The following is a 26,946-nucleotide window of genomic DNA, read 5'->3' as shown; positions in this document are numbered from 1 at the left end:
GAATCACAAGATAATAATTATAACCAGAATTACTCGGAACCGGCAAGGTCCAAACATCACTATGAATAAGTTGAAACGGAAAAGACGCGACTGTGGAGGAGGAACTAAATGGAAGGCGAACATGTTTGCCTAGACGACATGCTTCACAAGAGTGGGCATCCGTTTTATTACAAGTAAAGGAGAAGCCTTGCATTATTTGACGCAGAGTGGCGAAGCTAGGATGGCCAAGACGCGCGTGCCAAAGGTCGACACCGGCGGAGAGGGCGAGTGGGCGGCCGGTGGTGGTGGAGGCCGCGCCAACGGGGTAGAGATCGCCGGGGCTGTCACATCGGTGGAGGAGCATCCGGGTACGACCATCCTTGACAAAGAAACCAAAAGCGTCAAATTCCACAGTCACAGGGTTATCACGACAGAAAGACTTAATGGAAACAAGATTTTTAATCAAGTCAGAAGAAGGGACAAGAACGTTATGGAGAGAGAGAGGAGTGGAAATTGAAGGAAAAGAGACGGAACCAGTGTGAGTAATAGGAAGAGCATGACCGTTGCCAACGATGATGCGAGAGGAAGTGGAAGCGGGTGTAGAAAATGAGAGGTTACCGGGGTGCGCAGCCATATGCGTGGAAGCGCCGGTGTCCATGAACCAGTCGCCACCGCCACCATACGCCCCAGCGGAGGGGGCGCTCTGGAGGGCGGTCAGAAGCGCGGGATCCCACGGGGTCGCGCCCGGGGGGGCGTAGGCCAGGGCAGGCTGGGCGCCGCGTAGAATGCCTGGTGGGTGGCTAGACGCGGCCCCATGATGCCGGGGTAGGGGGCGCGCGGCACGGGCATGGAGTATGCGTGAACAACCCCGGTCCACGGGTTGTGACCGGCAGTCCATGGCGGAGGGGCGGTGTACTGCGGGGGACGAGGCGCGGGGGCGGTGGCGTTGGCGCCACCGTTGCCACCGCCATTGCCATCGCCACGGCGACGACGGCCGCGGTGGCTACCGCCAGAAGGAGACGGCTGCCGATCCAGGGGCCGGGCTGGCCGACCTGGGCGCCGGCGTGGCCAGTCCACGGGCCGGTCTGGCCGGCCTGGTGACCGGACTGGCCGGTCCACGGTCCGGTCTGACTGGGCGGCTGGCCGCCTGATGCGTGTGGTTGACACGTCCGTTGGGAACCCCAAGAGGAAGGTGTGATGCGCACAGCGGCAAGTTTCCCTCAGTAAGAAACCAAGGTTTAATCGAACCAGTAGGAGTCAAGAAGCACGTTGAAGGTTGATGGCGGCGGGATGTAGTGCGGCGCAACACCGGAGATTCCGGCGCCAACGTGGAACCTACACAACACAACCAAAGTACTTTGCCCCAACGAAACGAGTGAGGTTGTCAATCTCACCGGCTTGTCTGTAACAAAGGATTAACCGTATTGTGTGGAAGATGATTGTTTGCGAGAAAACGGTAGAACAAGTATTGCGGTAGATTGTATTTCGAGTATAGAGAATTGGACCGGGGTCCACGGTTCACTAGAGGTGTCTCTCCCATAAGATAAACGGCATGTTGGGTGAACAAATTACGGTTGGGCAATTGACAAATAAAGAGGGCATGACCATGCACATACATATTATGATGAGTATAGTGAGATTTAATTGGGCATTACGACAAAGTACATAGACCGCCATCCAGCATGCATCTATGCCTAAAAGTCCACCTTCGAGGTTATCATCCGAACCCCCTCCGGTGTTAAGTTGTTAACAACGAGACAATTGCATTAAGTATTGCGCGTAATGTAATTAGTAACTACATCCTTGAACATAGCACTAATGTTTTATCCCTAGTGGCAACAAGCACATCCACAACCTTAGAACTTTCCGTCACTTGTCCCGGATATCAATGGAGGCATGAACCCACTATCGAGCATAAATACTCCCTCTTGGAGTTACAAGCATCTACTTGGCCGAGAGCATCTACTAGTAACGGAGAGCATGCAAGATCATAAACAACACATAGACATAACTTTGATAATCAACATAACAAGTATTCTCTATTCATCGGATCCCAACAAACGCAACATATAGAATTACGAGATAGATGATCTTGATCATGTTAGGCAGCTCACAAGATCCGACAATGAAGCACAATGGGGAGAAGACAACCATCTAGCTACTGCTATGGACCCATAGTCCAGGGGTAGACTACTCACACATCACTCCGGAGGCGACCATGGCGGCGTAGAGTCCTCCGGGAGATGAATCCCCTCTCCGGCAGGGTGCCGGAGGCGATCTCCTGGATCCCCGAGATGGGATCGGCGGCGGCGGCGTCTGCGGAAGGTTTTCCGTATCGTGGCTCTCGGTGCCGGGGGTTTCGTGACGGAGACTTTAAGTAGGCGGAAGGGCAGGTCGGGAGGCCACACGAGGGCCCCACACCATAGGGCCGCGCGGCCAAGGGGGGCCGCGCCGCCCTAGGGTTTGGGCACCTCGTGGCCCCACTTCGTCTCCTCTTCGGACTTACGGAAGCTTCGTGGCAAAATAGGACCACGGGCGTTGATTTCGTCCAATTCCGAGAATATTTCGTTACTAGGATTTACTGAAACCAAAAACAGCGAGAAAATAGCAAGCGGCACTTCGGCATCTTGTTAATAGGTTAGTTCCGGAAAATGCACGAATATGACATAAAGTGTGCATAAAACATGTAGATAACATCAATAATGTGGCATGGAACATAAGAAATTATCGATACGTCGGAGACGTATCAGCATCCCCAAGCTTAGTTACTGCTCGTCCCGAGCGGGTAAAACGATAACACGAGATAATTTCCGGAGTGACATGCCATCATAACCTTGATCATACTATTTGTAAAGCATATGTAGTGAATGCAGCGATCAAAACAATGTATATGACATGAGTAAACAAGTGAATCATAAAGCAAAGACTTTTCATGAATAGCACTTCAAGAGAAGCATCAATAAGTCTTGCATAAGAGTTAACTCATAAAGCAATAATTCAAAGTAAAGGCATTGAAGCAACACAAAGGAAAATTAAGTTTCAGCGGTTGCTTTCAACTTGTAACATGTATATCTCATGGATATTGTCAACATAGAGTAATATAATAAGTGCAATAAGCAAGTATGTAGGAATCAATGCACAGTTCACACAAGTGTTTGCTTCTTGAGGTGGAGAGAAATAGGTGAACTGACTCAACATTGAAAGTAAAAGAATGGTCCTCCATAGAGGAAAAGCATCGATTGCTATATTTGTGCTAGAGCTTTGATTTTGAAAACATGAAACAATTTTGTCAACGGTAGTAATAAAGCATATGTATCATGTAAATTATATCTTATAAGTTGCAAGCCTCATGCATAGTATACTAATAGTGTCCGCACCTTGTCCTAATTAGCTTGGACTACCGGATCATCACAATGCACATGTTTTAACCAAGTGTCACAAAGGGGTACCTCTATGCCGCTCTGTACAAAGGTCTAAGGAGAAAGCTCGCATTGGATTTCTCGCTATTGATTATTCTCAACTTAGACATCCATACCGGGACAACATAGACAACGAGATAATGGACTCCTCTTTTATGCATAAGCATGTAACAACAATTAATAATTTTCTCATTTGAGATTGAGGATATATGTCCAAAACTGAAACTTCCACCATGGATCATGGCTTTAGTTAGCGGCCCAATGTTCTTCTCTAACAATATGCATGCTTAACCATAAGGTGGTAGATCGCTCTTACTTCGAGACAAGACGAACATGCATAGCAACTCACATGAAATTCAACAAAGAGTAGTTGATGGCGTCCCCGGTGAACATGGTTATCGCACAACAAGCAACTTAATAAGAGATAAAGTGCATAATTACATATTCAATACCACAATAGTTTTTAAGCTATTTGTCCCATGAGCTATATATTGCAAAGGTGAATGATGGAATTTTAAAGGTAGCACTCAAGCAATTTACTTTGGAATGGCGGAGAAATACCATGTAGTAGGTAGGTATGGTGGACACAAATGGCATAGTGGTTGGCTCAAGTATTTTGGATGCATGAGAAGTATTCCCTCTCGATACAAGGATTAGGCTAGCAAGGCTTATTTGAAACAAACACAAGGATGAACCGGTGCAGCAAAACTCACATAAAAGACATATTGTAAACATTATAAAACTCTACACCGTCTTCCTTGTTGTTTAAACTCAATACTAGAAATTATCTAGACCTTAGAGAAACCAAATATGCAAACCAAATTTTAGCATGCTCTATGTATTTCTTCATTAATGGGTGCAAAGCATATGATGCAAGAGCTTAAACATGAGCACAACAATTGCCAAGTATCACATTACCCAAGACATTATAGCAATTTACTACATGTATCATTTTCCAATTCCAACCATATAACAATTTAACGAAGAAGAAACTTCGCCATGAATACTATGAGTAGAAACTAAGGACATACTTGTCCATATGCTACAGCGGAGCGTGTCTCTCTCCCATAAAGTGAATGCTAGGATCCATTTTATTCAAACAAAACAAAAAACAAAAACAAACCGACGCTCCAAGCAAAGCACATAAGATGTGATGGAATAAAAATATAGTTTCGGGGAGGAACCTGATAATGTTGTCGATGAAGAAGGGGATGCCTTGGGCATCCCCAAGCTTAGACGCTTGAGTCTTCTTGATATATGCAGGGGTGAACCACCGGGGCATCCCCAAGCTTAGAGCTTTCACTCTCCTTGATCATGTTGCATCATACTCCTCTCTTGATCCTTGAAAACTTCCTCCACACCAAACTTAGAACAACTCATTAGAGGGTTAGTGACAATAAAAATTAACATATTCAGAGGTGACACAATCATTCTTAACACTTCTGGACATTGCATAAAGCTACTGGACATTAATGGATCAAAGAAATTCATCCAACATAGCAAAAGAGGCAATGCGAAATAAAAGGCAGAATCTGTCAAAACAGAACAGTTCGTATTGACGAATTTTATCGAGGCACCAGACTTGCTCAAATGAAAATGCTCAAATTGAATGAAAGTTGCGTACATATCTGAGGATCACTCAAGTAAATTGGCATAATTTTCTGAGTTACCTGCAGAGAATTTTGCCCAGATTAGTGACAGCAAAGAAATCTGTTTCTGCGCAGTAATCCAAATCTAGTATGAACTTTTCTATCAACGACTTTACTTGGCACAACAAAACACAGAACTAAGATAAGGAGAGGTTGCTACAGTAGTAAACAACTTCCAAGACACAAAATAAAAACAAAGTACTGTAGGTAAAAACATGGGTTGTCTCCCATAAGCGCTTTTCTTTAACGCCTTTCAGCTAGGCGCAGAAAGTGTGTATCAAGTATTATCAAGAGACGAAGTGTCAACATCATAATTTGTTCTCATAATAAAATCAAAAGGTAACTTCATTCTCTTTCTAGGGAAGTGTTCCATACCTTTCTTGAGAGGAAATTGATATTTTATATTACCTTCCTTCATATCAATGATAGCACCAATAGTTCGAAGAAAAGGTCTTCCCAATATAATGGGACAAGATGCATTGCATTCAATATCCAAGACAACAAAATCAACGGGGAGAAGGTTATTGTTAACGGTAATGCGAACATTATCAACTTTCCCCAAAGGTTTCTTTGTAGAATGATCAGCAAGATTAACATCCAAATAACAATTTTTCAGCGGTGGCAAGTCAAGCATATTATAAATTTTCTTAGGCATAACAGAAATACTTGCACCAAGATCACATAAAGCATTACAATCAAAATCTTTAACCTTCATATTAATGATGGGCTCCCAACCATCCTCTAACTTTTTAGGAATAGAGGCTTCGCGCTCTAGTTTCTCTTCTCTAGCTTTTATCAGAGCATTTGTAATATGTTGCGTGAAAGCCAAATTTATAGCACTAGCATTAGGACTTTTAGCAAGTTTTTGCAAGAACTTTATAACTTCAGAGATGTGGCAATCATCAAAATTCAAACCATTATAATCTAAAGCAATGGGATCATCATCCCCAATGTTGGAAAAAATTTCAGCGGCTTTATCACAGGCAATTTCAGCAGTTTTAGCAGTTTCGGGCAGTTTCTCGCGCTTTGCATTAGAAGTGGAAACATTGCTAGCACCAATTCTTTTATTATTAATAGTAGGAGGTGCAGCAACATGTGTAGCATTAGCATTACTAGTGGTGGTAATAGTCCAAACTTTAGCTACATTCTTCTCTTTAGCTAGTTTTTCATTTTCTTCTCTATCCCACCTAGCACGCAGTTCAGCCATCAATCTTATATTCTCATTAATTCTAACTTGGATGGCATTTGCTGTAGTAACAATTTTATTATGATGATTTTCATTAGGCATAACTTTCGATTTCAAAAGATCAACATCAGCGACAAGACTATCGACTTTAGAAGCAAGTATATCAATTTTCCCAAGCTTTTCTTCAACAGATTTGTTAAAAGCAGTTTGTGTACTAATAAATTCTTTAAGAATGGCTTCAAGTCCAGGGGGTGAATTCCTATTATTGTTGTAAGAATTCCCATAAGAATTACCATAGCCGTTGCCATTATTATAAGGATATGGCCTATAGTTGTTACTAGAATTGTTCCGGTAAGCATTGTTGTTGAAATTATTATTTTTAATGAAGTTCACATCAACATGTTCTTCTTGTGCAACCAATGAAGCTAACGGAACATTATTAGGATCAATATTAGTCCTATCATTCACAAGCATAGACATAATAGCATCAATCTTATCACTCAAGGAAGAGGTTTCTTCGATAGAATTTACCTTCTTACCTTGTGGAGCTCTTTCCGTGTGCCATTCAGAGTAGTTGATCATCATATTATCAAGAAGCTTTGTTGCTTCACCAAGAGTGATGGACATAAAGGTACCTCCAGCAGCTGAATCCAATAAATTCCGCGAAGAAAAATTTAGTCCTGCATAGAAGGTTTGGATGATCATCCAAGTAGTCAGTCCATGGGTTGGGCAATTTTTAGCCAAAGATTTCATTCTTTCCCAAGCTTGAGCAACATGTTCAGTATATAATTGTTTAAAATTCATTATGCTACTCCTCAAAGATATAATTTTAGCAGGGGGATAATATCTACCAATAAAAGCATCTTTGCATTTAGTCCATGAATCAATACTATTCTTAGGCAGAGATAGCAACCAATCTTTAGCTCTTCCTCTTAATGAGAAAGGGAACAATTTCAATTTAATAATATCACCATCTACATCCTTATACTTTTGCATTTCGCATAGTTCAACAAAATTATTAAGATGGGCAGCAACATCATCAGAACTAACACCAGAAAATTGCTCTCGCATAACAAGATTCAGTAAAGCAGGTTTAATTTCAAAAAATTCTGCTGTAGTAGCGAGGTGGAGCAATAGGTGTGCATAAGAAATCATTATTATTTGTGGTTGTGAAGTCACACAACTTAGTATTTTCAGGGTTGGCCATTTTAGCAACGGTAAATAAAGCAAACTAGATAAAGTAAATGCAAGTAACTAATTTTTTTGTGTTTTTGATATAGCAAACAAGATAGCAAATAAAGTAAAACTAGCAACTAATTTTTTTGTATTTTGATTTAGTGCAGCAAACAAAATAGTAAATAAAACTAAGCAAGACAAAAACAAAGTAAAGAGATTGAGAAGTGGAGACTCCCCTTGCGGCGTGTCTTGATCTCCCCGGCAACGGCGCCGGAAATTTGCTTGATGCGTGTGGTTGACACGTCCGTTGGGAACCCCAAGAGGAAGGTGTGATGCGCACGGCGGCAAGTTTCCCTCGATAAGAAACCAAGGTTTAATCGAACCGGTAGGAGTCAAGAAGCACGTTGAAGGTTGATGGCGGCGGGATGTAGTGCGGCGCAACACCAGAGATTCCGGTGCCAACGTGGAACCTGCACAACACAACCAAAGTACTTTGCCCCAACGAAACAGTGAGGTTGTCAATCTCACCGGCTTGCTGTAACAAAGGATTAACCCTATTGTGTGGAAGATGATTGTTTGCAGAAAACAGTAGAACAAGTATTGCAGTAGATTGTATTTCGGTATAGAGAATTGGACCGGGGTCCACGGTTCACTAGAGGTGTCTCTCCCATAAGATAAACGGCATGTTGGGTGAACAAATTACAGTTGGGCAATTGACAAATAAAGAGGGCATGACCATGCACATACATATTATGATGAGTATAGTGAGATTTAATTGGGCATTACGACAAAGTACATAGACCGCCATCTAGCATGCATCTATGCCTAAAAAGTCCACCTTCAGGTTATCATCCGAACCCCCTCCAGTATTAAGTTGTTAACAACAGACAATTGCATTAAGTATTGCGCGTAATGTAATTAGTAACTACATCCTTGAACATAGCACTAATGTTTTATCCCTAGTGGCAACAGACACATCCACAACCTTAGAACTTTACGTCACTTGTCCCGAGATATCAATGGAGGCATGAACCCACTATCGAGCATAAATACTCCCTCTTGGAGTTACAAGCATCTACTTGGCCGGAGCATCTACTAGTAACGGAGAGCATGCAAGATCATAAACAACACATAGACATAACTTTGATAATCAACATAACAAGTATTCTCTATTCATCGGATCCCAACAAACGCAACATATAGAATTACAGATAGATGATCTTGATCATGTTAGGCAGCTCACAAGATCCGACAATGAAGCACAATGGGTAGAAGACAACCATCTAGCTACTGCTATGGACCCATAGTCCAGGGGTAGACTACTCACACATCACTCCGGAGGCGACCATGGCGGCGTAGAGTCCTCCGGGAGATGAATCCCCTCTCCGGCGGGGGTGCCGGAGGCGATCTCCTGGATCCCCCGAGATGGGATCGGCGGCGGTGGCGTCTCTGGAAGGTTTTCCGTATCGTGGCTCTCGGTACTGGGGGTTTCGCGACGGAGACTTTAAGTAGGCGGAAGGGCAGGTCAGGGGGCCACACGAGGGCCCCACACCATAGGGCCGCGCGGCCAAGGGGGGGGGGCGCCGCCCTAGGGTTTGGGCACCCCGTGGCCCCACTTCGTCTCCTCTTCGGACTTCTGGAAGCTTCGTGGCAAAATAGGACCCTGGGCGTTATTTTCGTCCAATTCCGAGAATATTTCGTTACTAGGATTTCTGAAACCAAAAACAGCGAGAAAACGACAGCGGCACTTCGGCATCTTGTTAATAGGTTAGTTCCAGAAAATGCACGAATATGACATAAAGTGTGCATAAAACATGTAGATAACATCAATAATGTGGCATGGAACATAAGAAATTATCGATACGTCGGAGACGTATCACCGCCGGCGGGGAAATGCGGCAGCGGACCCATGGGACGAGGCGCAGGGGCGCAGGGTGCGGGAGTCTGGGCACCGCAGGAGAAGCCAGCGACGAAGGCGGTGTGGGCCGCCCGATCCCGGAGATGCTTGAGGCGGCGCTGCTCGAGGAGCAGGTAGGCCACGACCTGCTCGAAGGTGGGCGTGGTGAGGAGCGTGAGGTTGGAGGCGGCGTTGCTGAGATCCTCGCCGAGACCCGCCGATAGGGTGGAGAGCATGATCTTGTCATCGATCGGGAACTCCAAGTCACGGAGCTCGTCGGAGAGGCTCTTCAGCTTGAGGGCGTACTCGTCGAGAGAGAGGTCGTTCTGGTGGGTGCTGAAGAACTCCTGCTGGAGGAAGGTGACCCGCTGGATTTTGTTGTCGGTGAAGAGAACGGTGATCTTAGCCCAGACCATGTGGGCGGAGTCGCCGTCGCGGACGACGGTGCGGAAGATGTCGTTGGAGACGGTCTGGTAGAACCAGAGGATGATGGTGGCGTCGATCGCGAGCCACTCAGGGTCGTGCGGTGGCGAGGAGGTTGATGGTGCCGTCGACGTGATCGAGGAGATCATACTCGCGGAAGAGCAGCCCGAAGTAGGTCTTCCACGAGAAGAAGTTGGCAGCGGTGGTGGATAGCTTCACCGGCACGCGCTCGGCGATGGGGATGTCGCGGATGACGGCGACAGAGGGGCCGGCGAAGGGGTTGCTGCTGCCGGAGCGGGAGGAGTTGAAGGGGTCGGAGCCGGAGGAGGAGAAACCGGCCATGGCGGAAGCAGTGGTGGTGGTAGGCGGAAGCGGCTAGGGCTAGGGTGAAGGCTGGCGGCGCCCGGGGTGGGGAGGGGCGGCTGATAGGGTTGGGAGAGGGAGGGCCGGCGGCGCCCTAGGGAGGAGGGGGGCGGCGGCTAGGTCAGAGGAGGGAGGAGGGGGCGGCGGCTAGGTCAGGGCCGAAGGGCCTCTGATACCATGTACAAAGGTATTGGAGATTGCACAACACCAATAGGGCCGGCTGCTCATGTATATATAGGCGGACACATGTACAGTTACAGGTACAACTCTGAGAAAACACGGGGACCTATACCTATACAATATGTTACTCAACACTCTCAGATATACAAGCCACGATTTCCAGTTTTTCATCGGTCCTTCCGATGATTTCTGCTTCCTCCACATTCCCTGCTGTCTCCCAGATATCAGGAACTTGCTACTCCTCGCTGCGAGTTTCTGGTAGAACATGATACTTGTCACGGTCATCTGCTATCTTTTGTAGGCGCTTTTGCATCTTCTTCATCTTACGTGGCATCTTAATCATATTCATCGTAGCTTCCCACTGCAACCGGCACAATTTGATTTGTAAGCACCAAGTGTCACTATAAAAAAGTTTCCAGATCTAGTTCATTATGTAAATCAATTCAGTTCCACCAGTTCATATCTTAGAAAAGAGAAACACAGTTCATTGTTTGTTTCCGTTATCGAGACCAGTGTCTGCTTTTCATCACACGGTTTCGTCGATGATGATTGTTTAGTACCTTTCCTTTTCATCACACGGTTTCATCAGCTGGTCGGGTGCTTCATTTTCGATGATTGTTCGTTGACTAGTCGTCTGTCATTGCTGCCGTGTCTGATGGGTGGCACATCTGTTGGTTTTGCTCAACTCTTGTCGCTGTTACGCCAAGCCTGCTTATATTCGTGGCGCACCAATGTTCGCTCCCTTATCTGTACTTCCTGGAGTAGTTACTAGTAGTAAGCACGTTCCATATAATTGTATGTTGCTTATAAAAAAAAATACATGTACGAACCGATAGGGACTTATTTCAGCTTAAACTAAACTGATGAATCATTATCAATTTCGCTGTAAAAAAAACTACGCACAGATATTTATTTTATCCTGCTGTAATGGAACGATAGAACTAATCTTGTTATTGGATCATGCTTATTTTAAGTTACAGTATTGTCGTCTAAGCGTAGCGGGTGATCAACAACGTAGAGTTAGAGCGGTGCTTGAGCAGATCAACAAGCCAGCAGATGGGTGCCTACGATATGCAGCAATTAGTCTTAGTCATGTTTGTGTGTATTAGATGACAAATGTTAATGGTCACGTTAGATATTAGTATCTTGTGTTTGGCCTGGTCGTGTGTGGCTGTTGAGAAGTGGCCGTGCAAGTAGATATTAGTATCTTGTATTTGGCCTGGTCGTGTGTGGCCGTTGAGAAGTGGCCGTGCAAGTGTGTATGGGCGTGAGTGTAGCTGCTGGTGAGCAGTAATAGGATCAGGCCGTTGTGTATGGCTATGTGTGCGTGCGCTGTGTGCAATATAAACACATGTAATCAGCTGAGTTTATTGAGATGAGAGGAATACAATGGAGAGAGCACAAGTCTGTGTGCTGAAAATACTCCATGCGTGTGTGGTCTTCATCTTCTCCACTGTGTGTATCTTGGGCAAATCCATCATATTACACGTATCAGCAAATAATGCTGAACCCCTCAGCAGTTGCATGCTTTTGACCAGGAACCATAGACAGAGTCCTAACAGTACTTGTGTAAAGCCAGACACTACATTCTGTAGCCAGGGCGCCAATGGTCGGTCATCGTCTTGGCCGGTCCCCTTCTTCATAGTTTCAGACTTGGACGGTGGCGAAACAGATGAGACACTCAAACACTGAACCCACGCCCTTGAAACACCAAGTTAGATACCTGCACAGGAAGTGCCATGTGGGTTTCATTTCAATTATCACAAAAGCAACAACAGAGTGGACAACGGCAACAGAGTGGCTAAATAGAGATTAAGGATGACAAACAGTTACAACTCTGACTCTAAAACAATCAGCGTTGTTCTTCTTCACGAGAGAAAACAAGCGTTCACAGAATCATTAACTACCTGGGCCATTGGAGCTCTCTGCGCGGTATTTATTCAATATGAACTTTTAATTTTGCGATGTCTCTTCTTCTCTCCAGCGTACCAACCTTCTCTTCGTTCGCAGAAAGGGCCACACAAGGGTACCGCAACCGCAGCCCACCCCCATCAGGAGATATTAGGCATAATCATTTATATCATTTATATTCTATAAAATTAAATACAAAATGAAGGAAGTCAGTATAATCATTAGCTAGAATCCGAGTTCCTAATTTCCAATTGGGCAATAAACAAGAATTATGATGCGATGGGCATGTAAAATACAACGTTTACTGAAGAAAAAAAATCCTCCAAGAAACAAAGAACAGAAAAAGAAGATGTCGTACTATAGTACAGAGCATGGAAAACATTCTCCGTGCAAAAACAGGAGCAATAAATATATGATAAACAGTATGGCAGGGCACGTACCATTTGTTCTATGTGAGCAAGCTTCCTCCGGTTCTTCTCTGTGTTACACCACTTTATTAATGCAGGGTTGCAATAGGATATTTTCAGTTTTTGGAGGTTTGTGAGCTGTTCTATGCTGTCTGGCAGAGTCCTGATGGCACTGCAGGACCACATTTCGAGTCTCTTGAGCAACGTGAGTTCTCCTAACCATGCTGGCAGTTGTCTCAAGCTAGGACAGATATTCAGTGTTAATGACTGTAGCTTTGTGAGTTGCCTCATGTTATTGGGCAATTTCTTCAAGTGGTCCGACCATATTGTCAGTTTCTGAAGAGATGTGACCTCGCCAAACAATTCCTCAAGTTTTGCACGGCTGCGGGTATGTAATTCAAGTGATTTGAGGGAGTGGAGGGCCCCGCATATCTCTGGTGAGATCCTCAAATCACTGCATCCATAAAGTATTAACTGTCGGAGGGAGAGTAGGTGGTGAAGAAAACCCCACTGACGCACAGGCACAATGCTGTCTCCAGCTGTCAGGCAATCAATATGTGACATGCTATCTCGCTGTGGTACGAGCACATCATCGCTTGTCCTTATAACCCAAGACGCGGCTCTAGGAAGGTGTGGTTTTATCCTCAACTTGGGGCAATTATTTATGTGCACCTTTTCAAGCTCATTCACACTATTCTCACCACTCAGGTATGATGTGTCCCATTCTTCCAGGCTTTCCATACCGTCGAGACTAATCTCTCGGAGGTTTGGTAGTAGGCCAAGGGGCAGCAGAATCTTACAGTTTGGCAAATTCCACATCTTCATCTTGACAAGATTAGGGAGATGATTGCTGATACTCATTAGCCAGTCTGGAAAACCAACACTGCAGTAACCCTCTATACCAAATGTCTTCAAAGTGGTTGGTGGCACTAGCTCCATCAGCAACTCCATGTCATCCACATATCTATTTGCACCGATGGTCCACGATAAACTCAATTCTAAGATGGTCTTTTTCTCACTCAGATTTATACTGAGTGCCTCTCCTGGGGACTTCACATTTTCAAGCTGTGAGATTCTTAGCCCAGCAGCAGTTGCATGCTGAAGCATATGGATGTTACCTGCGTACACATAGAAGTTCTGCATAGTGGCACCTGAGTAGTGAAAATGAATGTTGTCTACAAACTCTGGAAGCCTAATAATTTGGCGGCACTCAGTGAGCTCCAGTTTGGTGAGGTGGCTTGCACTATCTGGTATTATAAGAGGATAATCATTCCCGGACAAATCCAGATACTTCATACTCGGAAGGGTGCAGATGCGGTCAATGAAACTCTCAGTTTGATCCCTTGAGTTGTCAAAGATATATTGCAGGCACTTTGATAGATTTAAATATTGGAGTTCAGTGAGATCGACAATGGCATCTGGCAGCCCTATGAGGTTTTCACATTCTGATAAACCCAAATATTGGAGTTTGGTTAGGCCACCCAAAGCTTTGGGTATTCCTGAAACACCCCTGCAGCCAGATAAATCCAGATATACCAACTCTCTGATCTTCACAAATGATAATGGGAGTTCTTTTAGGTTTGAACAACCAGATAAGTCAAGATGCATCAGACCTTTCATTTCACCAATCGACTCTGGCAATAATCTGAGACCACCGGAATAAATTCTAAGATAGTTCAACTTAGAGAGCATACCAATACCCCTGGGATTAATGGTAGCATCGTGACATACAAAGCTAAGATACCTCAGCTGCTTCAGTTCACCAATTGAAAATGGCAAATCCCCCCTACAGTACATGCTTAAATGTAAATCTAAGACACGGACGTGCTTAGCTGGTGAAAAGCAAAGACACGGACTCTCCGAAAATATGTCTGCAAAATGCAATGCCCTTATTTTTGCAGGTGAATCTATGGATGACTTTAAGGGCTTCGAACAATCTGTCAGGCATGCATAGCGGCAGTTGGGGCTCTCCAAGTTATACTCGTCAGCCATGACCGATCTTGCGAGGTCATGCACCAGGTCATGCATAATGAACAGAGTACCATTTCTTTGTTTAATATTTTGAATGTTAATCTGCAAGAATAACCGGGCTTTCCCCTATTAGCAATGAGAGGTAATAAACAAGTGAATTGTTAACCAGATGCTATTATTCATCTGCAATTCGAAGGCTGAAGTTAATCTGCTGAGTTTCCATTATATTTATCTGCAGTTTTACTTTGTTTTACTACGGCTATAGTTTATTTTGTAATCTTCGACTATTCTTTTGTCTAAACATTGTTATTTTCATCTAATGCTTTTCCATAATATAAAAACAAAGGGCCAATAACAAATAAAATCAAAAACAGGAACACTAAATATTTTCCGTGTATTTTGTACAAACTCGACCACTGCAGTAAGAAATTATTCAAGAATTCATTCTTAAGCTGTTGATATTCTTATTAATATAATGTAATTAAAATAAGGAAAAATAGTCTACATAGAACTGCAACATCCGGTCCCTAGACTACTAACATATTGCAATTAAAATATAGAATACAGTGAGGAACAGTAGTATACTGGTAGTAGGGTTCATCAATAAATTACGTTTCCATAGGATTACAGTTAAGAACACATTTAAGTTGTTAAAAAATCATTAACAACATACACTTAATGAAAGCATTCAAGATTATAGCAAAACAACTACAATGAAACAAATCCGACTACCCCAGGTATACAAAACTCAAAAACACCAACAGTTTCTGGAGCAAGAAAATAAAAAAAAAATAAACAAAACTTTGCATGGGGAAGATGAGTTGGAATTGCAAAGTCGGAGTCAGAATAAATGAGGCGCTATAAGATGCACTACTACAGTAACAGGGCTCAACTTTTTTGCACCACACAATATTCATCCCGTGAGTGAAAATAATACTGGGCAAAGTAAAAAACTAAAAACCTCAAGTAATCAAAGAGCAAATATCAAGAGATTTAGGGTTTCACATGTACACTTTTAAATATCTGTACTCTTTCAACATAAACGTGATCAAAGAAAGAAATTAGACATGTACAGTTTTTTTTAAAATGGAAGTAGTAAAGTTGTTACTCCAGCATAATGCATGGAAAGGTTTTGCAGAAAAATACTCTCAGCATCTCTAAATAAAATTCGCTATTGACCAGAGTTGTCGTTAATATATAAAATAAAATAAGACAAATATTACTTGTGTAGGTATTGTGTAACTCACATTTGAATGTTGAAGAAATGACATCTCCAGAAGCTTCGCAATATAACTCTCACCGAGCTGCCAGATAGAGAATGTACTAGATGGCTCCATGAATCCAAGAGCAATCCATCGATAAATTAGATTATCACCGATCATGTTGTATCCTTTTGGAAAGATTGCACAATAAGCAAAGCATAACTTCAAGTGTGGAGGCATGAAGTTGTAGCTTAACAACAAGGATGCAAGCACTTCATGTGTAGACGATGTTTCTTTGGATGCAGACAGATTCCAGATATGGTTGGATCTGATGGAATCCCATACATCATATGTCCTGGATTTCAACATGTGTCCAAGTGATTGAGCAGCTAAAGCCACACCTCCACACTTTTTTGCAATTTCCTTTCCAATTGGCTCCAAGCGCTCTTTGTCCTGCCTTGTTTCAAACATACTTTTCACTTTTAGTATATCCCAGCACATTTGATCTGACAAGGCAGGTAATTCAAATGGATTAACAGTACCAACTTCCTGTGCAATGCTTTTTTCGCGTGTTGTAACCACAACCAGCACCTTGCTCCCCTCACCCTGCTTCAACATAGCCTTCAATTCTTGTAGGTGAGAAGGATTGCTCTCCCACAGGTCATCCAAAATGATCAGGATCCTCTTACCAGTAAACAACTCTCGAAGACGAGTATGAATACTATGCAAATCATCGGATATTGGCTTCTCCTGTGATAGTTGTGATATTATGGTGTTGCCAATCTTTTTCAGTTCAAATTTCTGGGACACATAGACCCACACCTTAGAGTATTCTTTGAACTCTGAATCATTGAAAACTAATCTCGCCAAGGTGGTTTTTCCAATGCCTCCAATGCCACATATGGGAAGGATGGTGGTCCCTTGAGTGGTGCTTTCAGATATACAAGCCAAGATTTCCAATTTTTCATTGGTCCGTCCGATGATTTCTGCTTCCTCTACATTCCCTGCTGTCTCCCGGATATCAGGAACTTGCTTGTCCTCGCTGCGAGTTTCTGGTAGAACACGATACTTGTGACGGTCATCTGCTATCTTTTGTAGGCGCTTTTGCATCTTCTTCATCTTACGTGGCATCTTAATCATATTCATCGTAGCCGCCCACTGCAACCGGCACAAGTTGATTTGTAAGTACCATGGAACTGTCACTATAAAAAAGTTTTCATATCTAGTTCATTATGTAAATCAATTCAGTTCCGCCAGTTCATATCTTAGAAAAGAGAAACCCAGTTCATTGTTTGTTTCCCTTATCTAGTAGTATAATGGAGTCAACACAGTTTGAACAAAAAAAAATCTTGGGCAACAATAGCATTCAAATCCAGTTTGATGGCAACGAAATGGTTAGAATCTTTCATACCAAGTCGGTGTCAGCTTCGAAGTCATCAAGCATGTCGGAGATGTCGTACATGGCGTCCTTGAGCAGCTTCAGCCACAGACGCGCCGAGTTATCCGTGACAGACAGCGTCTCGGCATCGCTGAGCACGGCCTCCACCCACTCCAGCGTCGTCTTCATATGCTCGAGATCCTTCTTCATGTTCCAGTGCAGCTTGATTTCGCCTCCGATGGCGGAACCGATCTGTCCAATCACCACCTTGATGACGGCAGAGGCGAGCATACCCCCGACTGCCGCCATGGCTCAGTGTCTGCCGACTTGGGACTTGTTCTATAGTATTGATTGAAGCTCCAGTCCCTATTAACCAAAGCATCAGAATCGTGGCACGCCGAATCGCCGCAAGCTTGCAAATACTCGTGTCAATTAATCATCCTTTCAAATTTGCAGGATTTCAGGCAGAACTGCAGAGCAACCAATGTCGCGCGCTTGCAACGAAGAAGGTAGATAGTAAGAGGGTGTACCTGTAGGCAGGTGCTGGACAGACCCAGGCGGGCTGATGCCGGCGGAGACGGATGGATGGAGGTGAGATTCAGATGGCAAGCGCGTGAGGAGAACTGAAGACTTGAGAGCAAGTGATGTGGGCTGAGGGCAGATGTGACAGCAGGTGTCAGCTTTCTCCGCTGGCCGGGCCACTTTTTCATCAGCTGGTCGGGTGGGTTCGCTTTCGTTTTCGTCGACGACTGTTTAGTCCGTCTTTGCATGTGCTAGTTGATTAGGCCAGCCACTATGTACACCACGCGGTTTAAAGGAGGCAATGTGTCCATTCAACATATAGTAAAGAACCGGTTCAACAACTTTGACAACTAAAGAAACCAACCAATTTTATGATGCGCATCTTTACATGTATGTGTGAAGCCTTTGGCAGAAAAAATTAAAGAGAAAGCCTGGAGGGAGTACGAAATAGCAATATAGCATGCATGTGTTGGGCCTACGTACAGTTCTTTAGGCTGGTGCCAATGCATCACCCCACTCTCACCCGCCACGTCAGTTTTTTCACTCTACTCTCGCCACTCTCACCCACGGTGCCGGTCACATGGTATAGTCGCATTCTCACTTCTCTCTCCTCCACATCAGCTTTTCTCTCTCCTCGACATCAGCATTTCCTTTTCAGATTACAATATTAAAAATAATGCAAGGAAATTATTTTATTGAACTAAAATTGTTACCGATTACATCATAAAAAAATTACATAAAAATTTGAAAAGATTACATAAAAATTTGAAAAAATTACATAATCTAGGCATTAGCCCACACATGCTCAATCAAATCATGCTGGAGCTGTGTATACATCGGTGAGTCCCTCATTTCGTTGTCCATCTGAATCCTGGCTGCTAGGCTTGGTGGTGCATGGTTGTGTATTGCAGGGCCGACACTGGAATCAACTGTCTCATAGTTGTTCTCCAAATTTGTACCACGCTCATTGTCGATAATCATATTGCAGGGGGTATTTATAGGGGGTTTTGGCATTTTTTCCGGATTTTTTGAACCAGGAACGGCTACCCCAACGGCTAGCTGATGTGGACGAATCAGATCGCGCCACCTCAGCTAGCCGTTACGCTCGCTCTCTCGCCCGCCCTCTCGCCCGTGCTGCCAGCGCGCCGCCCCGCCTCTCGCCCGCCTATCGCCTCCCTCTCGCCCCCAGCGCGGGCGGTAGCCGGGCGGTAGCGGGCGATAGCGCCGGGCGCCCGCGCCACTGCCCCGCGCTGCCCTCTCGCCCCTCTCTCGCCTGGCTCTCGCCCCACCTCGGGAGGTAGCGCCTCCCCTAACGTCTGCGTTGGCACCAGCCTTACATATAAGCAAAGCACTAACGATTCCAAAATCTGACACATTATCCTTTGAATATAAGCAAAACACTAACGATTCCAAAATCTGACACATTTTCCTTTGAATATAAGCAAAGCACTAGCTGGCCTTGCAAGTTCGTCCTTGCATGCATAAACTACAGCCAAGCCTGCTGCTTATATTCGATTATTCGTGATGCAACTGTATACATGGACACTACAGGAACCAGCCAAGGGACCGATGGCCGGCAGCCGTCGGCACAGGATAAACTGCCGTCGGCCCACGCCTGTGTCGACGGCTGCCGTCGGCACAATATTGCCTCGGCACAAACCCTGTTGCCGTCGGCATAGCCTTTGCCGTCGGCACAGATGCCAGCCCGACGGTCAGACAACGCCGTCGGCACAGTCCTCGTGGGGCCCACGGAGCGGCTAACGTCCGTTATGCCAGGAAGGGTGTTGTGCCGACGGCCAAGCCGTCGGCCCAGAAGCTGTGCGCGGACGGCCAGTGACTGCCACGCGTCCACGCCCCTGTTGCTGTGCCAACGGTCAAGCCATCGGCCCAGATCCATCGGCCCAGACGCGTCGCCGCCCGCTCCGCCGGCTGCTGGGCACCACCTTCCTAGCCGTCGGCACAGCCCCTACCATTTGGCACGTCCAGGGCACAGACTGTGCCATTTGGTTTTCCGCGTTTTTTTTCTGGCACAGCATAGCAAGCACAACAAAAATAGCAGTAATTTACATTGAAATTTATCACAAATGTTTCACAGCACATAATCATCATCGTCATCATATCAAATGTAGCAACAACATCATCGTCATACAAATATGTAGCACGTCACATCAACACATATAACACACACGATCATCATACATCGTCGACACATGGCACACACGATCGACGCACACCCCTAGATACCTAGCTAAGGGAAACTAAGATCAGGGGGTCCAACCAAGTTCCCGACTCGTAAATTCAGGCGTCCGACCTTTGTCGAGGTAGACCGAAGTAGAACCATGGCCTGAACCATCGCCAGCAGGAGAAAACCCTGAAGCACCGGGAGAATGGCGGCCGGGGTCCATCGGTGTGCCCTCGCGCGACGAACCAGGAGAGGGTCGGTTCCGCGAACTTCTCGTGCCCTACATGTTTGGCAAGAGTTAGCATCTTAGAGATGCGAAAGGAAAGCGGTGAAAGCATCTTAGACAATGGTTAGGCACATGACTTACTGGAGTCCGTGCGTAGTATGTGGTCGTGAAAGCTTCCCTCGATGGGCACACTGGAGTCGGCCCCGGCCTAGCTGGCTCCTCTTCCGGAAGTGCGATCCTCTCTCCAGTCAAGAAGAATGTCCTGAGCGCCTGCAAGATAGTTTAGATGTCAAGCGCTGTAGATATAAAAAAAGGGGAGGTGAGACTTGTCATGTCTTTGAACCATAAAAGATTGGAACTTACACGACTCGTCGCCTCCTGGTACTCTTCCCAAGCCGCTCTCTTGAGGTCCCACTCTGCTACAACCGTCAAATACTTCTCATAAGTGGCCGCGTAGGCGGCCTCAAAGTTAGCCTACAATTTCCAAGAAAAGGAGTCATGTCAATTTAGCCATTCAGGAATGAATGTTGGAAAGAAGATGGAAATGAGAAAACTTACATCCGTACGACGGTGTCGAGGAGGCGCGATCGGTGGGTCGCCGGTGGTGAGGGTAGACCTGATCTGCGTGAGGGTCCTCTGCGGCTTGATCACCTCACTAAGAAGCTTCGTGCGGCCATGCTCCGCGCCGCTCCCCGCCACCATAATCGCCGTCAAGTCGGTCTCCTACTCAATAGGATCATCCACCTCCGGATGAAGACCCTTGAACACCGAGCGATACTTCTCCAACTCCTCTTCGGCATAGCCGAAGTACTCGAGCAGCGAGGGCCGAGGCTGGCTCGGATCGGGCTGCTTCAGCTTCATCTTCTGCCACCCTCCCACCTCGGTGAGAGGCTCCCCGAGTTCTGCCTCCTGCACAGCAAGAGAAATGTTATGTGTATCAAGTAGTAATATGAGGGGAAATAAATGCAAGTTGTTCCACGTATATATGTACCTTGTGCTTCCTGTAACGCTCAGTGCTGCGGCTTCCCGCACTGTGTGTTCCTCCGGTGCCCCGGTTTGCCTTGTTGCGCGCGCTCTTGGCGTTGAAGTTGGCGTCTTTGCCAACCCACCTCGCTACCAAGGCCTCAAATGCGTCTTCCTTATTCTCGCACCATAGGGGCATAACCTGAAAAACCAAAACTCATTTGAAGAACACATAATGCAATCCCAACTATGCAGCAACATAGAGTCTCATTGAATATTTACTTACCTTCAAGTAATCTTCCTTCGTCAGCTGAGTATCGTCCCTGATATTGTCAGTTTTCTTGACCCTCGTGCCTCCGCTCAGCCTTGAAGTGCCCGATGCAGGTATTCTTCGATTGTACCACCGTTGCCTTGTCAACCTCCGACAAGCCCTAGTCAGTACCGCCTTCCCTTGCTCAACCATATCATCAGGCACCTTATAATGGGTCTGCAATCATGCATAAGAATAATTGTGAGAGAGACATGAGTTAGCATAGTGTGGTCATCAACTATGAAGTAAACTCGAGAAGCATGATTTACCCAAAACTTGGTGTACACGGCGTCAAAAGCTTTCGCAAAGCCCGGGCAAGGAGCTGCCTTATAGTCCGCCCAAGTCTCGGCTAGCTTCTTCTCGCCGCCGGGGACCGGAGTGTAAAAGCCCGGCCAATACTGCCTAATAAGAGCTCCAATCATGCTCGACGGCTAGTGACATAGGCATTCCCAATGGACCTGCCGAAGATGGTACCCGGGGTTTACTGAAGGCCCACGACTCGATGAATATGGAGATTCGGAAGCCCATGTTAATACTAAGGAAAGCTAGAGTTGTATTAGGAAATATAGACTTGTAATTTTACGGGACGGGTTAGAAACCCTCCCGGACTCTGTATCCTGTGTATTACGAATCCCTCGGCTCCGCCTCCTATATAAGGGGGAGTCGAGGGACAAAGAGAGGATCGATTCATTGTTTCACGCAACCTTAGTTTTTACATCATCGAGTACTTTTCGGCTGAAACCTTCGAGATCTACTTGCCCTCTACTTCCGACTAAAACCCTAGTCTACAATACATAGGCATTGATAAGTTAATCCCTTGTCAATTGGTGTCGTCTGTGGGAATTAGAGGTGTCAAGGATCCGATCTCGATGGCACGTTCAAGATCGTCGACTTCATCAACTGCAAGCAACGCGATGGACAGAGGTAAACAGATCGAAACTGGTCTAGTTGATTTTGTTCCTCACCCGCCCTCCCGTTTGGATGCATATGCGTATCTGGAGGAGACCATGGAGATGACGTTCGGGAAGTTCCACTTCCGCATCGAGAAAGAAGGAGCGTATCGTCTCGAAATTCCGATCTCGTCGGGATTATCAGTGGCCGATCCTGATTTTTCGAGTTCAGCATCATCAATCGAGTCAGACGACGAGGAAACTTCGTCGCCACGCTTCATCAGCACCATGGCAAGTGAAAAACTCGCCAAGATCTTCAGCGACATGTGTTTCGAGTCATCTGCGGACTCCGATATAAGCAATGACTCGAGCAACATCGACAATTTCAACTTCATCGACAAATCTACCATTGTTGGAGAGGTCTTCACCAGTCTCTATGATGGTGTCACCAAATCCGACAAAGTTCAAAATCCAAAATATCATCAGATCTATGCCATTGGAAAACCAAGCCGGCCAGAACCGGCGACGTCAGAGGCTTTCGACGATGAGGGAAATCCGTATGTCGATCCTGCAGATCTCACGCGAGGTTTGGGAACAAAATATATCGGACCAGGAACACGAGAGATGGTGCGATTTCCGCAGGTAGTGTGGGATCGAGTGGCAAGAGCTATTGATGGCACAGAACCAATGACCATTACGGCAACACCTGAGGAGTTACAAGCGTATCAATATAGGCTTGCACGTACCAGGAGGGAGCTCGAGAAGCAGAAAATCGAGTTGGACAGGAGGCAGGAAGCAGCTTCCGCATCAAGCAGGCGAAGGGCAGAGCTAAGCCGAAATTCAGGAACTTCGGGAGATAGTCATAGAGAAGCTCGAAGGAGAGCAAGATCTCGGCTGCAAAATATACCTGAAGCAGAGAGAAAATTTAGTTCAAAACCTCGACATGTCTTTTATGTCAATCGACACGAGGGGGAATATTATTCCCAAAACACCGGAAGCGGGATATATGGCAATGCAAGCTTTCATCCTAGCGTCCAAGCCACCTCCCGGAGATCCAAGAGAAGCGTTGTATAACATGGCCATGGTAGGGTGTGGAGCCACGAGAGCAGCATTCGCAACTACACCTCCCGAAGGATCAGCAAGGCAAAATAGTCCACGACCCACTGCAGCAGCACCAGGTCCCGAAAGAACAAGTGGAGCAAGAGACACAGCAGCACAAACACGGGTGGACAGAGCACGACAAAATAGAAGGGAACATCGGCATTCCCCAGAGATAGATGACGAGGATATGTGTGGGCTACCGTGCTTCACAAGAAGGGTCCGGAAAACTCGAGTTCCTTCAGGGTTTAAGTTACCCGATAATTTCAAAAAATTCGATGGCCTGCAAGATCCCGAGGATTGGTTAGTCGATTACCTCGAGACGGTGAAACTGATAGGTGGAACCAGAGCAACAGCCATGCAGAGCATTCAAGTACACCTAAGTGGAGCTGCAAGATCTTGGATAAAGAAGCTTCCTCCAGGTTCCATCGACAACTGGGACAGTTTTGAGGATGTGTTCGTCAAGAATTTCCGATCCACCTGCAAAAAACCTGCATCACTAGAAGAGTTGAGATCATGTCGACAAAAGCATGATGAGTCAATGAGGAAATACATCAAGAGGTGGAACATTATTAAAAACTCGGCAGAGAACATATCTGACGAGAGGGCAATAGATGCGTTCGTGGCAGGAATTCGACGAGGAGATTTTGTCGAGGACTTGGGGAGAACAAACCCAAGGACAGTATCAGCATTAATGGAGATAGCAAACAGATGGGCGGATGGAGAAGATGTTGTTCACAATAAGCGACATAGGTCACCAGAGGAGGACCGCAGTCAAAACTTCCAAAATAGACGACGATTCTCTCGGCAGTTTTCGAGTTATGACGCTCCTGGCCAAATATCGGCTGGTTTCCGAGGAAATACGGGGGGAAATAGTCGAGATGATTATCAAAGGAGTAGCGAGCAGCGAGGCGACAATAGAGATGATTCTCGGAATAACAGGAAAAATAGTGGACCAAGGTTTCAGAGACCTTTCGTATCGCCCGAGGATATGATGAACGGGCCATGTCGGATGCATTTTTATCTCGACAATAATGGGAAGAGGCAGACAGGACATCTGCAGAAGGACTGTCAAAATTTTCAAGCGATGTTGAGAGTCGCAGGGCTAGCCAATGCTCAAGCAACAAATAGAAACCCCCAAGGGCCCAGGAGTGAGATTCACTTGCCACCTCCTCCCGCAATTACGGACGAAAATCGGCACCATCTCAGAATAGCGGCAACACCACACCCACCTCCATATGTTGATCCTAACTCTAACGGAGCGGTCTCGATGATTCAGAAAGCTAGGCCGTCCAATAGGGCTCAGAAAGTAATCTCACGACAAGTGTTCATGGCAGAGAAGATGCCTCCACCAACGATTGAGTACCTAAATTGGTCGGGACAGGACATTGGTTTCACAATTGCGGATCACCCGCAGCAAGTTCCTCGACCAGGGCAGTCAGCACTTATCTTGCCAGCGGTGATCGCAGGATTCGACGTATCTCGAGTATTCATTGACGGAGGCAGCAGCCTAAACCTTATGTATGAAGATACACTAAGGAAGATGAACATATCCTTGGAAAATCTAAAACCAACTGACACACGTTTCCATGGAATCACGCCAGAGAAGCAAAGTTATCCGCTGGGAAAGATCAATCTCGACGTTCAGTTCGGAACCCGAGAAAATTACAGGATCGAAAGGCTGGAGTTTGAAGTCGTGGATTTCCCGTCGCAGTATCACGCTTTGTTGGGACGACCAGCATATGCCAGGTTTATGGCGGTACCACACTAAACGTACTTGTTATGGAGGTTGCCAGGACCTAAGGGACCAATCACAGTCAAAGGAAGTTTTGCATTAGCTGATAAATGCGACAAGGATTTTCATCGACTGTCAGAAACTTTCGGGATGCAAGCAGAATATCTGACGTCAAGGCTCACAACTGATTATGATGTGTTGCCAGATGTAGGAAGGCCTCTCAGGGAGCCAACCTTTAACACTACGAAAGATTCCAAGGAGGTGCAGATTCACCCGACAGATCCAAAGAAAACGACATCCATTAAAACAGACATGGACCTCGCATAGGAAAGCCCGCTCGTCGAGTTCCTCCGTGAGCACTGGAAAATCTTCGCATGGTGTCCAGCTGACATGCCAGGAGTACCCAGGGAACTTGCCGAGCACCACCTAAACTTGGATCCACTAGCGAGACCAATCAAACAACCTTTGCGGCGTTTTTCGGAACCAAACCGCAAAGCCATGCTATCAGAGATTGATCGACTCAGAGAGGCTGGTTTTATCAAAGAGCTACATACAGAGGCCACGTTGGTAGCTAACCCAGTTCTGGTCCCGAAGAAAAATACGAAAGTCCTTCGCATGTGTGCCGACTTTACGTGCCTCAATAAACACTGTCCAAAGGATCACTTTCCCCTCCCAAGGATCGATCAAATCATCGACTCCACGGCAGGATGTGAACGTCTTTCCTTCCTGGACGCATATTCTGGTTATAACCAGATCAGATTGAAAGAAGATGATGAAGTCAAGACAGCGTTCATAACACCTTATGGCGTGTTTTGCTTCAAAACAATGCCTTTCGGTCTGAAAAACGCGGGAGCAACGTATCAGCGGATGATGCAGAAATGCTTAGCAACACAGATTGGGAAAAACGTACAAGTATACATTGACGATGTCGTCATAACATCAAAGAAGGGGAAAACTTTGATCGAGGATCTAAAGGAAACTTTCGACAACCTTGACAAGTTCTGCCTCAAACTGAACCCGACGAAGTGCTCTTTCGGCGTCCCTGCAGGAGAACTTCTCGGGTTCCTAATCTCAGCAAGAGGAATCGAGACCAATCCAGAAAAAATTCAAGCTATTGTAACAACGAGGAAGCCAACAAAGTTAAAAGAAACACAACAATTAACTGGGCGAGTCGCAGCTTTAAGCAGATTCATCACTAGGCTGGGAGAAAAGGCGTTACCATTTTATGCTTTGATTAAGCAAGGAGAGAAGTTTCAGTGGAATGAAGAAGCAGACAGAGCTTTCGAGGATCTCAAACGCACAATCTCGACACCACCAATCTTGGTGGCGCCTAAGGAGAAGGAGCCCCTCTTGCTATACATTGCAGCCACACCCCAGGTGGTCAGCACATCACTCGTAGTCGAAAGAGAGGAAGAAGGAAAACTTCATGGAGTACAGAGGCCAGTATATTTCATCAGTGAAGTATTATCGCCTTCAAAACAACGGTACCCGCAGTACCAGAAGCTAGCATATGGAGTGTTCACAACAGCAAGAAAGTTGCGACATTATTTTTCGGCACACCCGATAATAGTGGTCAATGAGGCGCCTTTATCCAATATATTAAACAATCCAGAAGCTACGGGTCGTGCCTCCCTTTGGGGAATAGAGCTTTCCCCTCGGGACATCACGTACGAGAAAAGAAAAGCAATAAAATCGCAAATTTTACCGGACTTCATCGCAGAGTGGATGGAGCTACAAAATACGGGACCCCCCCAGACCTATCGAGGACCTGGACTATGAACTTCGACGGATCCAAGAGAGTAGAGGGAGCTGGAGCGGGCGTGATACTAATATCACCTGAAGGCGACAAATTAAAGTATGTATTACGGATGACGTTTCC

General features: G+C 45.7%; 1 protein-coding gene across 3 annotated transcripts; it reads right to left on the bottom strand.

Moving 5' to 3' along the window:
- Nucleotides 1-10,435: 10,435 nt before the first annotated feature.
- Nucleotides 10,436-17,795, bottom strand: LOC124693527 (disease resistance protein RGA2-like). 3 transcript variants are annotated; one of them, XM_047227000.1, is made up of 8 exons: nucleotides 17,672-17,795; nucleotides 17,175-17,507; nucleotides 15,809-16,921; nucleotides 12,624-14,663; nucleotides 12,180-12,363; nucleotides 11,661-11,995; nucleotides 10,833-11,028; nucleotides 10,436-10,633 (listed from the first exon to the last, which is right to left on the bottom strand). In XM_047227000.1, exons 2-5 carry the CDS (start codon nucleotides 17,448-17,450, stop codon nucleotides 12,334-12,336), a joined length of 3,459 nt encoding a protein of 1,152 aa, XP_047082956.1. In that variant the 5' UTR covers nucleotides 17,451-17,507; nucleotides 17,672-17,795; the 3' UTR covers nucleotides 10,436-10,633; nucleotides 10,833-11,028; nucleotides 11,661-11,995; nucleotides 12,180-12,333. The 3 variants fall into 3 exon arrangements, with proteins under 3 accessions (XP_047082956.1, XP_047082955.1, XP_047082957.1); XM_047226999.1 differs by lacking the exons at nucleotides 10,436-10,633; nucleotides 10,833-11,028 and having other exon boundaries at nucleotides 11,627-11,995; XM_047227001.1 differs by lacking the exons at nucleotides 10,436-10,633; nucleotides 10,833-11,028 and having other exon boundaries at nucleotides 11,627-11,995; nucleotides 17,175-17,553; nucleotides 17,672-17,713.
- Nucleotides 17,796-26,946: the final 9,151 nt, after the last annotated feature.

This window comes from Lolium rigidum, chromosome 2, assembly GCF_022539505.1.
Source record: "Lolium rigidum isolate FL_2022 chromosome 2, APGP_CSIRO_Lrig_0.1, whole genome shotgun sequence".
Taxonomy (NCBI): Eukaryota; Viridiplantae; Streptophyta; class Magnoliopsida; order Poales; family Poaceae; genus Lolium; species Lolium rigidum.
Note: the sequence above shows the minus strand (reverse complement) of the source record. Positions and strands in the feature narration are given on the sequence as shown.

Bases quoted from the DNA above. Each gene is read 5' to 3' on its own strand.
- LOC124693527 (XM_047227000.1), bottom strand. From the start codon at position 17,450: ATGGCGGCAGTCGGGGGTATGCTCGCCTCTGCCGTCATCAAGGTGGTG. The intron at 14,664-15,808 runs GTGAGTTACACA...TTATTCTTGCAG, and splicing joins CATTTCTTCAACATTCAAAT to ATTAACATTCAAAATATTAA. The intron at 12,364-12,623 runs GTACGTGCCCTG...TTAATTTTATAG, and splicing joins TTGCTCACATAGAACAAATG to AATATAAATGATATAAATGA.